Source organism: Rhea americana, unplaced genomic scaffold (assembly GCF_003343005.1).
Source record: "Rhea americana isolate MKP2758 unplaced genomic scaffold, rheAme1 scaffold_13, whole genome shotgun sequence".
In the NCBI taxonomy this organism is placed as follows: domain Eukaryota; kingdom Metazoa; phylum Chordata; class Aves; order Rheiformes; family Rheidae; genus Rhea; species Rhea americana.
Genome location: NW_028185372.1, coordinates 7,837,975 through 7,847,460, shown reverse-complemented (window position 1 = coordinate 7,847,460; position 9,486 = coordinate 7,837,975). Strand labels below are relative to the sequence as shown.

Below are 9,486 nucleotides of genomic sequence, written 5' to 3'. Positions count from 1 at the left end.
GAGGAGATGGCAAGGTCTTCTCAGAGCCGAACAGTGCCTCTGTCACTGTATTAGTAATGCCTGTGTTGCTGGAAATACCATTTTCCAAATATGACATAATACAAAGACCACTTGGTTTTAAAGATCCCAATGTGCTCTTCTTGATATTATTGGCTGCTGCCTCACCATTAGAAATAATGATTCTGCAGCTGGTAGATACTGAAGCCAAAATGTCTTTTTTTTTCCCTGATAGCTGCAGCGAGCCTGCATTGTAAGATGAGTTAAAGGCAATGAACYCCATAAGAAGAAAAAATGAAGTCAGATGTTACCATCTGCACAGTTTTGTTAATTATAAATTTAGAGTCCTTACTTTCTGCCTGCTTGAACCACCCCTCCAAATGTATCAGAATAGTATATACCCCATTTCATGAGCTAAAGTAGGCAATATTTATTCTATTATTTAGTAAATAATGACATCACATTTTGATTTGTATTCCCAATAGATCTGAGCCAGTTTATCAGTTTCCCCCTCAGAACAASAGACTCCTGAAGAAAGAAGGAAGATTCAGTATGCTGAACCACATCTTCTCCTGCAAAAAGAAGAAAGAGGATCATAAAACCAATCAGAAAGACAGAAACAGAGACAGATATCCTGGAGAGGAGACATCAGAAGTAGATGACATCATCACCACTTTTGACTGCATTATGGACACAAACTGCAAAGRCATTCCAGATGAGTGTATGACCACTGCTGACTTTAAAAGAAGGAGCACAGACACAAAAAAGTACCTCATATCTGAAAAGAAGCAACCAGAATGTAATGGACTTCTGCCCCTTAGAATGCAGAATCTCCCCCCAATCACTGTGGGCAATTCTTTCTTAACTGCTTCCCAGAGCACAACTTCAAGTTGCTCCTCCACCACCACCAGCACCCACCATCTTGCACACAGGTCTCAAAAGAGCAGGAGTGAACACAATTTGCTAGACCACCAAAGCAGTAGCCAAACTTTGTTGAACAACTCCTGGAACACAGAGTCTAACCAAATTTCTAGCTACAAAGTCTGTACTAGAACTCCTTCAAACAAACTGATAAATGCCTTAAGCTCTGACAGATCCCACCATTTGCTCTTGTGCCCTCCTCGCCTTCCATCACTTCCCAGTTCTCCATCAGGTAATTTCTTTCTTCTCAGTGTCCTATACCCTATAATCTGTACTGATGTGGCAAGCTGGGTAAGGAAAAACAGGTAAGTCTGAGCCATGATATTTCTATTTTTTGAATATCCTTTTCAGTGTCTTTTCCCTGGATGTAGTAGGAATCTCAAATAATATATACACAGGACATCGGCTGACAGCTGAAGCAAGGAGCTTAGGTGTGGGAAATAGGAGACCTGAGTAGATCTGATCATGCCTAGCAGTAAAACTTGCAGGTAGTTAGGAAACATATCCATACCTGAGGAAGGTAAGTACCTCTAGATCATGTATGTGCTTTGTGAAGCAGAAGAGAATGCCTACTGCCATGCCTGCTGCTTTGTGTCTGCATTTAATACTGGAACTAGATGTGCAATGGAATAGTACGGCACCCAAACTTGTAGCTATGCTCAGAATGGTTTCTGAATCCAAACAAGTAAGTCCACATGCGCTGTGCTAGATAGGTCTACACCATGCCCCTCTCCTCTTACAGACATGTTTTGGCTCCAGGCTGTAACRTCACCCCCTTCCCTCTCCTATGTAGGAAGCTCTTTAGTTTAATGTGCTGCATTTTCTCCAAGACTGAATTCAGTTTGCTAAATTTACAGAATAAATACTTTTATGTTGTGGTTTGGAAACTGCATTGGAACAATAATGAAGCTGAGCATCAGAATTCTGAAGCAAACTTTGTGCCAGAGTTTGGCAGGATTTGGGATCTAGTACCGCGTTTGACTCTCATCCACGTGTAAATGAATCTGGCTGGCTGGCCTGTATGCAGAAATTTACCTCAACATATCAGGGTCTCCAACTTCATCTCCACTGGGATTAGTCACACGCTGAAAATTAAACACATGCTAGCATGCCTTCCAACCACACATATCCAAATGAAAATGAAGCAAGCAAAAGCAACCCCCAAAGCCACTAGCATATCATTACTATGGGTAAATGTTATGCAATAAATTAATCTACTCTCACCTCAACAGATTAGCTATTATCTTCCAGTGGAAATAAGAGTGAATAGAAATCCTTTCTGACAGTAACCATGTGTTAGGTCAGATCACTATCTAAGCTCTGCATGCTAGTGCTAACTGCACTGTCCTCTGAGCAATGAGACCCACCAAATAGCGTTTTTGTTCACATCTCTAATAATRAGAGTAGAAGAGACAATTTCAGAACAACAGGTGATTTTACACTGTGCAAATAAAGACTGAAAACAATTTTTCAGGGTAAAAAAAAAGAGCTACTCAAAAAGTTCCACTTCCTGAATACCAGGTCAGTTCCTGAAAGCTTGACAGACCTGGGCTATAGCTGCCACTACTTTTTTACTGTGCTCTCTTCAGTCATTCATGCAGGCGCACAAACCCCAAATTGCAGTTGGCTACCAAGGAGTGCTCCAGCCCAACTGTTTCTACACTAAACTCTGCAAGGCAAGGCTCACACGTAGAAGAACCTGCAGGGCTTCTTTGCACCAAAATATAATAGGACACAACAAAGCTGAGACATTTTGGATCATTCATTTGACAGTAGTAGGACAAATGAACTCAAACCAGATGAAACAAACCTGAAGATGACTACGGGAGAACATTTCTCAGTGGAATTACCTGCTAAGCAATGAATATATTTGATGGGGAAGAACCTACTGTATTATTTAAAATAAGATCATAGATTTTTCTTAAGATTCTAGAATACTGCATGTTTAAATTCTCATTTGTTCTGGATGGAAGGACAAGCAGTTTTCTAAGAGCCTCCTAAGACAGAAAGCCCCATCCAAGCAAATGAAACAGGGCAGGCCCTGTGCATCCACTTGGTGTTCCATGGTCTGCACTGAAGCTCAGTAGAGATAAAACAATCTATACACATAGATGAGAGCAAAATCATAGAAATTATGGGAAATCTAATTGTCACAATGGGAACTATCTTTGCACTAAGGAAGAATAAGTCCTTTTATCTCTGACAGTTTATTATCTACCTCAGAGGGAAAAAAAGCTTGAGTCTGCTGAAAGCTCAGCTCTCAGTGCACCACCTCCCTCTAACAAAACTTTCCAAAAATAAAAAGCTTCCCGTAGCTGGCATAAAGGGCTTCCAGTGAAGTGAGTAAAATAAAAGTATGTAAACAGGCAGAGAGCTTCTGACAGGAATACATTGCACAACCCAGATATTGTCTTACAATTTCCACGATAAAAAGAGCTGCTTATCCCTCCTCACGCTTCTGTGTGGTTTAAATCTGTCTGCCCCTGTAATTAAAGCCACTTGTCTTGCTGTGAATTAGAACTAACTGCATTAGTGTGTGAATTTCAGGGCTGTTGAGTCTCTAGGACATGGAATTGCTGTGCCTGCAGGACTTAGAGGGATCAGAAGCAAAGTAAGCCTGGCTCCATCCCAGCCAGCAGCACTGGGGAGGCAGATCTCTTTCAGAATGACATTTCCTTCTTGCTCTTTTTCTGCAGGAGGCCTACCTGAGGGGAAAAAAAAAAACAACATCTGGTCTTTGATTCACACGGAAGTGTTAATACTCTGTTTCTSAAGTCATGACTGTGGTGGCTAAACATAACTTCCTAATCACTGAATATCCAGGACAGGATCTCCACTGATCTAGGGGAAGTCAGTTTGCAAGCTATTTTCTCAGTTGACACAGAGTTTTGATTGTTTAATATGACTATGTCTTTTATTAAAGTCAGAGCTATCTATTGTGCTTACTGCTACTAAGACAGCTGGCATAAAGACGGGGATTTTTAGAGGGTTTTTTTGTTGTTGTTCTGTTTTCTGTGCTCCTGGAAATGAAAGATGAGTCAGTTTACTAGCTAAGACCTGACAGCGATTCAAAGGGGAGAGGTTGTTGTGGATAGCAGTGAGGCTATCATGTCGCTAACGTATTTTGGAAAAACTACTTTTTTTGCCCTCTGCTGGGGAGAACAAGGGCCAACTGTACAAAAAGCTACTGCCAATATTGCAAGAGGAATCCTTGCCAGCCACAGTGCTGAGCTGGCATCTACAATCTGAAGCATTTTGCTTTTAGGAGCTTTGCAATCGTCTCTTTTTGTAAAATGCACTATCATCATACACGTTCCACAGGGGAAAAGGTGTAAATGGAGAAATTCTAAGTGATATGAGTAAAAGGAGGCCTGTCTGGAATGGCAAGCAGCTCTTACTACGAGCTAACCAACCGGAACCCCTTCTTATCACCATCTTTTAGATTGCTAATCTGCCAGGTCTAAGGCAATACTTCAAGTTTGTAGAACAGCCCCGTACTTTCTAATTGCTTCAATGGCTAATGTAAAAAAATGGGCTGTTATTACTTTTATCTTGGCATGAGCAGTATGGTATAGCAAAAAGGAAAGACTTTTCAGCCAGGAAAGGGAATGGAGCAAAGCTGATCAATGTGGCTGTTTCTTTCTCAAAGTGAAGGGCTGATCTACAGAACCACATTGATCATAACATTTACTGTCTTTCACACAAAACACCACAATGTCAAGTTTACACATCCAGATGCAAAGGAAAATCAAATAACCTGTAAAAAATGTCAGTAAATAAAATGCAGAAAAGTCCTGCATTTTATAATCAAGAAAATGCTTTCTCTCCATTTCATACAAAAACAAATGCCATCATAAATACACTCTTGGGGGTGACAAAGATGACGCCTTAGAGAAAGAAAAATTTTTCTGTGATATTATGTAGAGAGGAAGGAAGAACAGAAGAATGCTTTCACTTCATGCCAGAACTTTCAGACAAGGATTCTCGTCCAGGCATTCATACAAGCCTTGCAAACATGATAATGTATTCTACTCTGTTCTGCTGCCAGAAAGCCCAATTTATGAAATGAACATATCTCTTAGTAGAAAATACCTCCTTTCAACAAAGCCGTAATGGTGCATACACAATAAGCCATTAGTTCTCATCATAAATACTGCAATAAAAACAATATAACTCAAATGGTACTAATAGAAGCAGCAGGCTTGATTCTCTGCTATTTTGGAATTGATATATTTATTTGTTTGTGTGCAGTAGACGCAATTTGTATAAACGATACTCATCATTTTTTACAAACACCTTACGATCATCTTGCAGATGTATTAAAGACTAAACAAAGGGTAAAAGGAGAACAAAGTCTGTTTCTATTAGACACTCAGTTCATCTGTAAAAAGAGAAAATCTCTGACTTCTAAAAGTAGCCTTCATGCTTTAGACCACAACTCATCAGCTTTATCCACAGGCGCCAAAAGATTGATCCAATGCCCACCAGCTGGCATGGGCTTTGGACCAGAATTTTGTTCCACACTGAGTTGAAGACTGTATTGTTACACAGATTTTTTTGTCTCATGAACACCATTTTAACTCCTTTCACATGAATCAGTTTGGTCAGTTGCAGTTACAGCAGTCTTGACAATTAATTCAGTACCCCTACAGGAAACTGTTCTACAGCTGTTTTCCCATAGGTTTATCTTGCACAGCCCAGCCACACATAAGTATATTTAATTACCAGTTATCCARTTGCCTAGCCAATTCATATCATTCCATTTCTTCCTATTGCTTAAGATGTTCTCTCAGATCAAGCATGTGTCTCCCCTTATCTCTACATATCTATGGAGCATGTGCTGGCTCTGCAATGAACTGTGTTGCAATGCCATGCTAGGAAAGCTGCTGTTTGGCTGGACAACTCACAACACCTTATAAGGCTCACCTCAGATCTGGGGCCAACCAAAAAAAGAAAAATGGAGGAACTCAAACATTGCAGAATAAGATCTACTCAGGGAAAGGTTTGGAGGAAAAAGGTAATTTGGAGACTGAGTTTCTACTTTTTTAAAAAATGTTTTGTGTGGAGTTTGTGAAGTGAAATGCCTACATCATCATCATCATCATCCATCATCTTTTTTAATAGTGCAAGACCAAAGTCAACTTTAATCATAACCAGAGTTAGCCCACTAACCTTTCATTTTCCAGTATCTATTCTTCCTGGTAAAAATGAAATTGGCATGAACATAGCTTGACAAGAATCCGTCTATGATTTATATCAGTTCTGTTATGTTTTCATCTGCAGCAAAACCTTCTTAAAGCCCATGTTCTCTGCTTGTGGACCCCAGTCAGCCTGATTTTACAGCCAGGAGTCTGTTTGTGTTTCTAGCGCTTAGGAAGGCAGAGATTCCATTAGAAAAGTTTACAAACTATAGCTTTGATTCTGAAATCATATCAATCTAGTTGAATATTTCTATGAACTTCCAGTGTCCAAACATACTTACATGGACCTACCTACTGGACCATGCCTCTTTTAAGACCAGTTACTGTAGCAAAGTATTCCAAATGATAGGAGAGGAAAGGAGCTGAATAGATAGTGATAAGGATATACATGAAGGTTATATTAAAACAGTCTTATTAGGTGAATAGCAGAATAATTTCTACTCATTCTTTTAAATAAATATAAGCAGAACAAAGCAATAGTCCCCAGAAAGCTCTTCTGTCAGTCAAAGGTTTCCTGTTGTTACATATTTCTGAGTATTATTAAATAATTTTTTCTTCTATAAACCAGAGAGCTACTGTGAACTATATTATTTACAATTATTTTCATATGGTAATAGATTATATTTTTATTTCACAGGTAAAAATTTTCAACAGATGTCCTTAGACCAACCCAAAATAAAAGTTCTTACTCCTGTACGGAACAGCCTAGCTCCCATACACAACCATTGTCCTCAGAAAAGTAAGTACAGGCACATCTCAATATAGCACATTACAGTATCACACTGTGTCTACATAGAACATTGGCATCTGAGGGCTTGAGGGGGATCATGTTCCTTTTTCATAGGATCACAGAATGGTTGAGGTTGGAAGGCACCTCTGGAGATCACTTAGTACAACTGCCTGCTAAAAGCAGGGTCATCTAGAGCAGGTTGCTCAGGACCATGTCCAGTTGGGTTTTGAATATCYAGGATGGAAATCCACAGCCTCTCTGGGCAATCTGTTCCAGTGGTTGACCACCCTTAGAGTAAATACATTTTTTGCTCTGTTTAATAAGATTTCCTGTATTTGAGTTTGTGACAATTGCCTCTTGACATTTCACTGGATAACAATGATAAGAGTCTGGCTCCACCTTACTCTCCCTCCATCAGGCATTTACATTCATTGGTAAGATCTCTCCTGAGCCTTCTCTTCTCCAGGCTAAATAATTCCATCTCCCTCCACCTCTCCCCATTTATCAGATGCTCCAAACCCTTAATCATCATTGTGGCCCTCCAGTGGACTCATTGCAGCATGTCTCTCTTGTACCAGAGAGCCCAGAACTGGACACAGCAGTACAGAAGCGGTCACACTAGTACTGAGTAGAGGGGAAGAATCATCTTCCTCAACATGCTGGCAATGCTCTTCCTAATACAGCCCAGGATACCATTGGCCTTCTTTGCCACAAGGGCAACTTGCTGGCTCATGCTCAACTTGTTGTCCACCACAACCCCCAGCGTCCTTCTCTGCAGAGCTGCTCAGCAGCAGGTTGGCCCCCAACCTCTACTGGTGCATGGGATTGCTCACCTCCAGGTGCAGGACTCTGCACTTCCCTCTGTCAAACTTTGTGAGGTTCCTCTTTGCCCTTTTCTCCAGCCTATCAAGGCCCCTCTTAATGGCAGCACAACCATCTGGTATATTAGCAACTCCTCCCAGTTTGTATCGTCTGCAAACTTCCTGAGAGTGCGCTCTGTCCTATCATCCAGGCCACTAGCAAAGATGTGAAACAGTACTGGCCCCAGTATCGACCCCTGGGGCATTCCACTACTGACTGGCTTCTGTCTAGCCAGTTTGTGCTGCTGATGAATTTTCTGATGAATTTCATAAAGCTGACATGATAGAAGCTTTCCTTTTCAATATAGAGAAGAATTTGTGTTTAGATTTGTTTTCAGAGCAGAGGAGACTGGAATTGTCAAAAATATGCAATTTTTCAATCTCGAAAACAACTGCATATGCCTATATGACTCAGGGAGCTTTTCGTAGAGGGCAGGACATGATGTACCGTGGTCACTTACAATATGTAAAGAGTCACTGGAGACGACAACACCCTTCATAGCAGGGCTGCATAGCAGAGAAAGTTTGGATATGTAAGATGAAAGCAAGGATAAGGRATGCCTCTTTTACAGATAGCATGAAAAATACTGTAACAGATACTGATTCTTGTGTCCTTTTGCTAGTGAAAACAAGAGGGAAGAGGATTAGATAAACATCACTAGACTTCCCAAAACTTAAGTAATTTTCTGGATGTAACAGAGGTGAAAAGATGTTCTATTTCTCTCTCTCTTACAGCACAATGGCTAGACTAGCTCTCACCGGAGGATGAGAATCACTTAATTCTCTCAATCTAACAGTAACTATATTGAGTAGTTCTATAATGCAGGAGCTAAAATAAAGGGATCAAGATTGCAGTAGCCTTCTTTCCTCTACACTGTTAACGAGCTTCTCCTTCTCAAGGTAACATGAGGCAAGCTCCCAGAAGAGCAGGGAAACCCTCAACACACTCCCACAGCAAAATCACGTCAAAAAAAGACTTTKTGATTGTCCTCAGTTCAACTCAGCCAGTGACAGGGATGTGCTTGACATACAAGCCCTATTCCCAGCACAATGTCCTGCCCTCACGTTCCTGTGCTCCACTAAATGCAAATGCTCCAATACATTTTGAATAAGGATTTGCAGTTTACTATTTGCTATCCTACAAATCAGCAAGGTCCTACAGCATTCACATTTCAGAAGTAAATGTAAGATTTATTGCTCATTACGTCCTGAGCTTCAGAAGCAATTCTGCAGCTATAACAACAGCACTAAAAGCTAAACATCAGAGGTAGCTGCTTTCTTTGCACAGCTTCACAGGGAACATAAGGTTGTATAAGGGAAATACAGAATCCTGCACTACTGGTGCACAGTAAATAGGAGAGCAAGGAGAAAAGTCAATACTGATATGCCAGTTGAGGTGGTATTCTCTCTGCCTGCTCAGGGAAACAAAAATCATCTAACCGCTTTCAAAACCCCTAGCTCCAAATATTCTTTGTATTTTTAAGCTTGCTACTACTGTTCTCTACTTCTAGTTGAAGCATAATTGTAAGCATAATCTTTAAAAAGAAGGATTTCATAATCACTGGTGTTCTTGTAGTAATTCATACAAACAACAGGGTTTTAGTACTAGTCGCATGCCACAAAATGTGTTCTACAAGTAAGATGTAATTATCACAGTTAATAATCATGGCCAGAGGTGGAATTAACTAACATAGTACATTTATCCAGGTGCCACTACTGCTTGAACATCAGTAGCTGCTAATAACAGAAAAGGAAAGTTATTTGCAAAAAACAGAGG

The 9,486-nt window shown here is 40.4% G+C and overlaps 1 protein-coding gene and 1 long non-coding RNA gene across 4 annotated transcripts in view; one reads left to right on the top strand and one right to left on the bottom strand.

Moving 5' to 3' along the window:
* Nucleotides 1-9,486, top strand: part of ANKRD55 (ankyrin repeat domain 55) — a 49,263-nt gene that overhangs the window by 34,153 nt on the left and 5,624 nt on the right. For all 3 annotated transcript variants that reach the window (XM_085326440.1, XM_085326441.1, XM_085326439.1), the window contains 2 exons: nucleotides 483-1,150; nucleotides 6,757-6,858. In XM_085326440.1, coding sequence (XP_085182566.1) covers nucleotides 483-1,150; nucleotides 6,757-6,858 — 770 coding nt within the window. The remainder of the gene's footprint in view (nucleotides 1-482; nucleotides 1,151-6,756; nucleotides 6,859-9,486) is intronic.
* Nucleotides 416-9,486, bottom strand: part of LOC146600025 (uncharacterized) — a 43,750-nt gene continuing 34,679 nt past the window's right edge. Inside the window, exon 5 of the long non-coding RNA XR_014898390.1 lies at nucleotides 416-569. This is a non-coding gene — a long non-coding RNA (uncharacterized LOC146600025). The remainder of the gene's footprint in view (nucleotides 570-9,486) is intronic.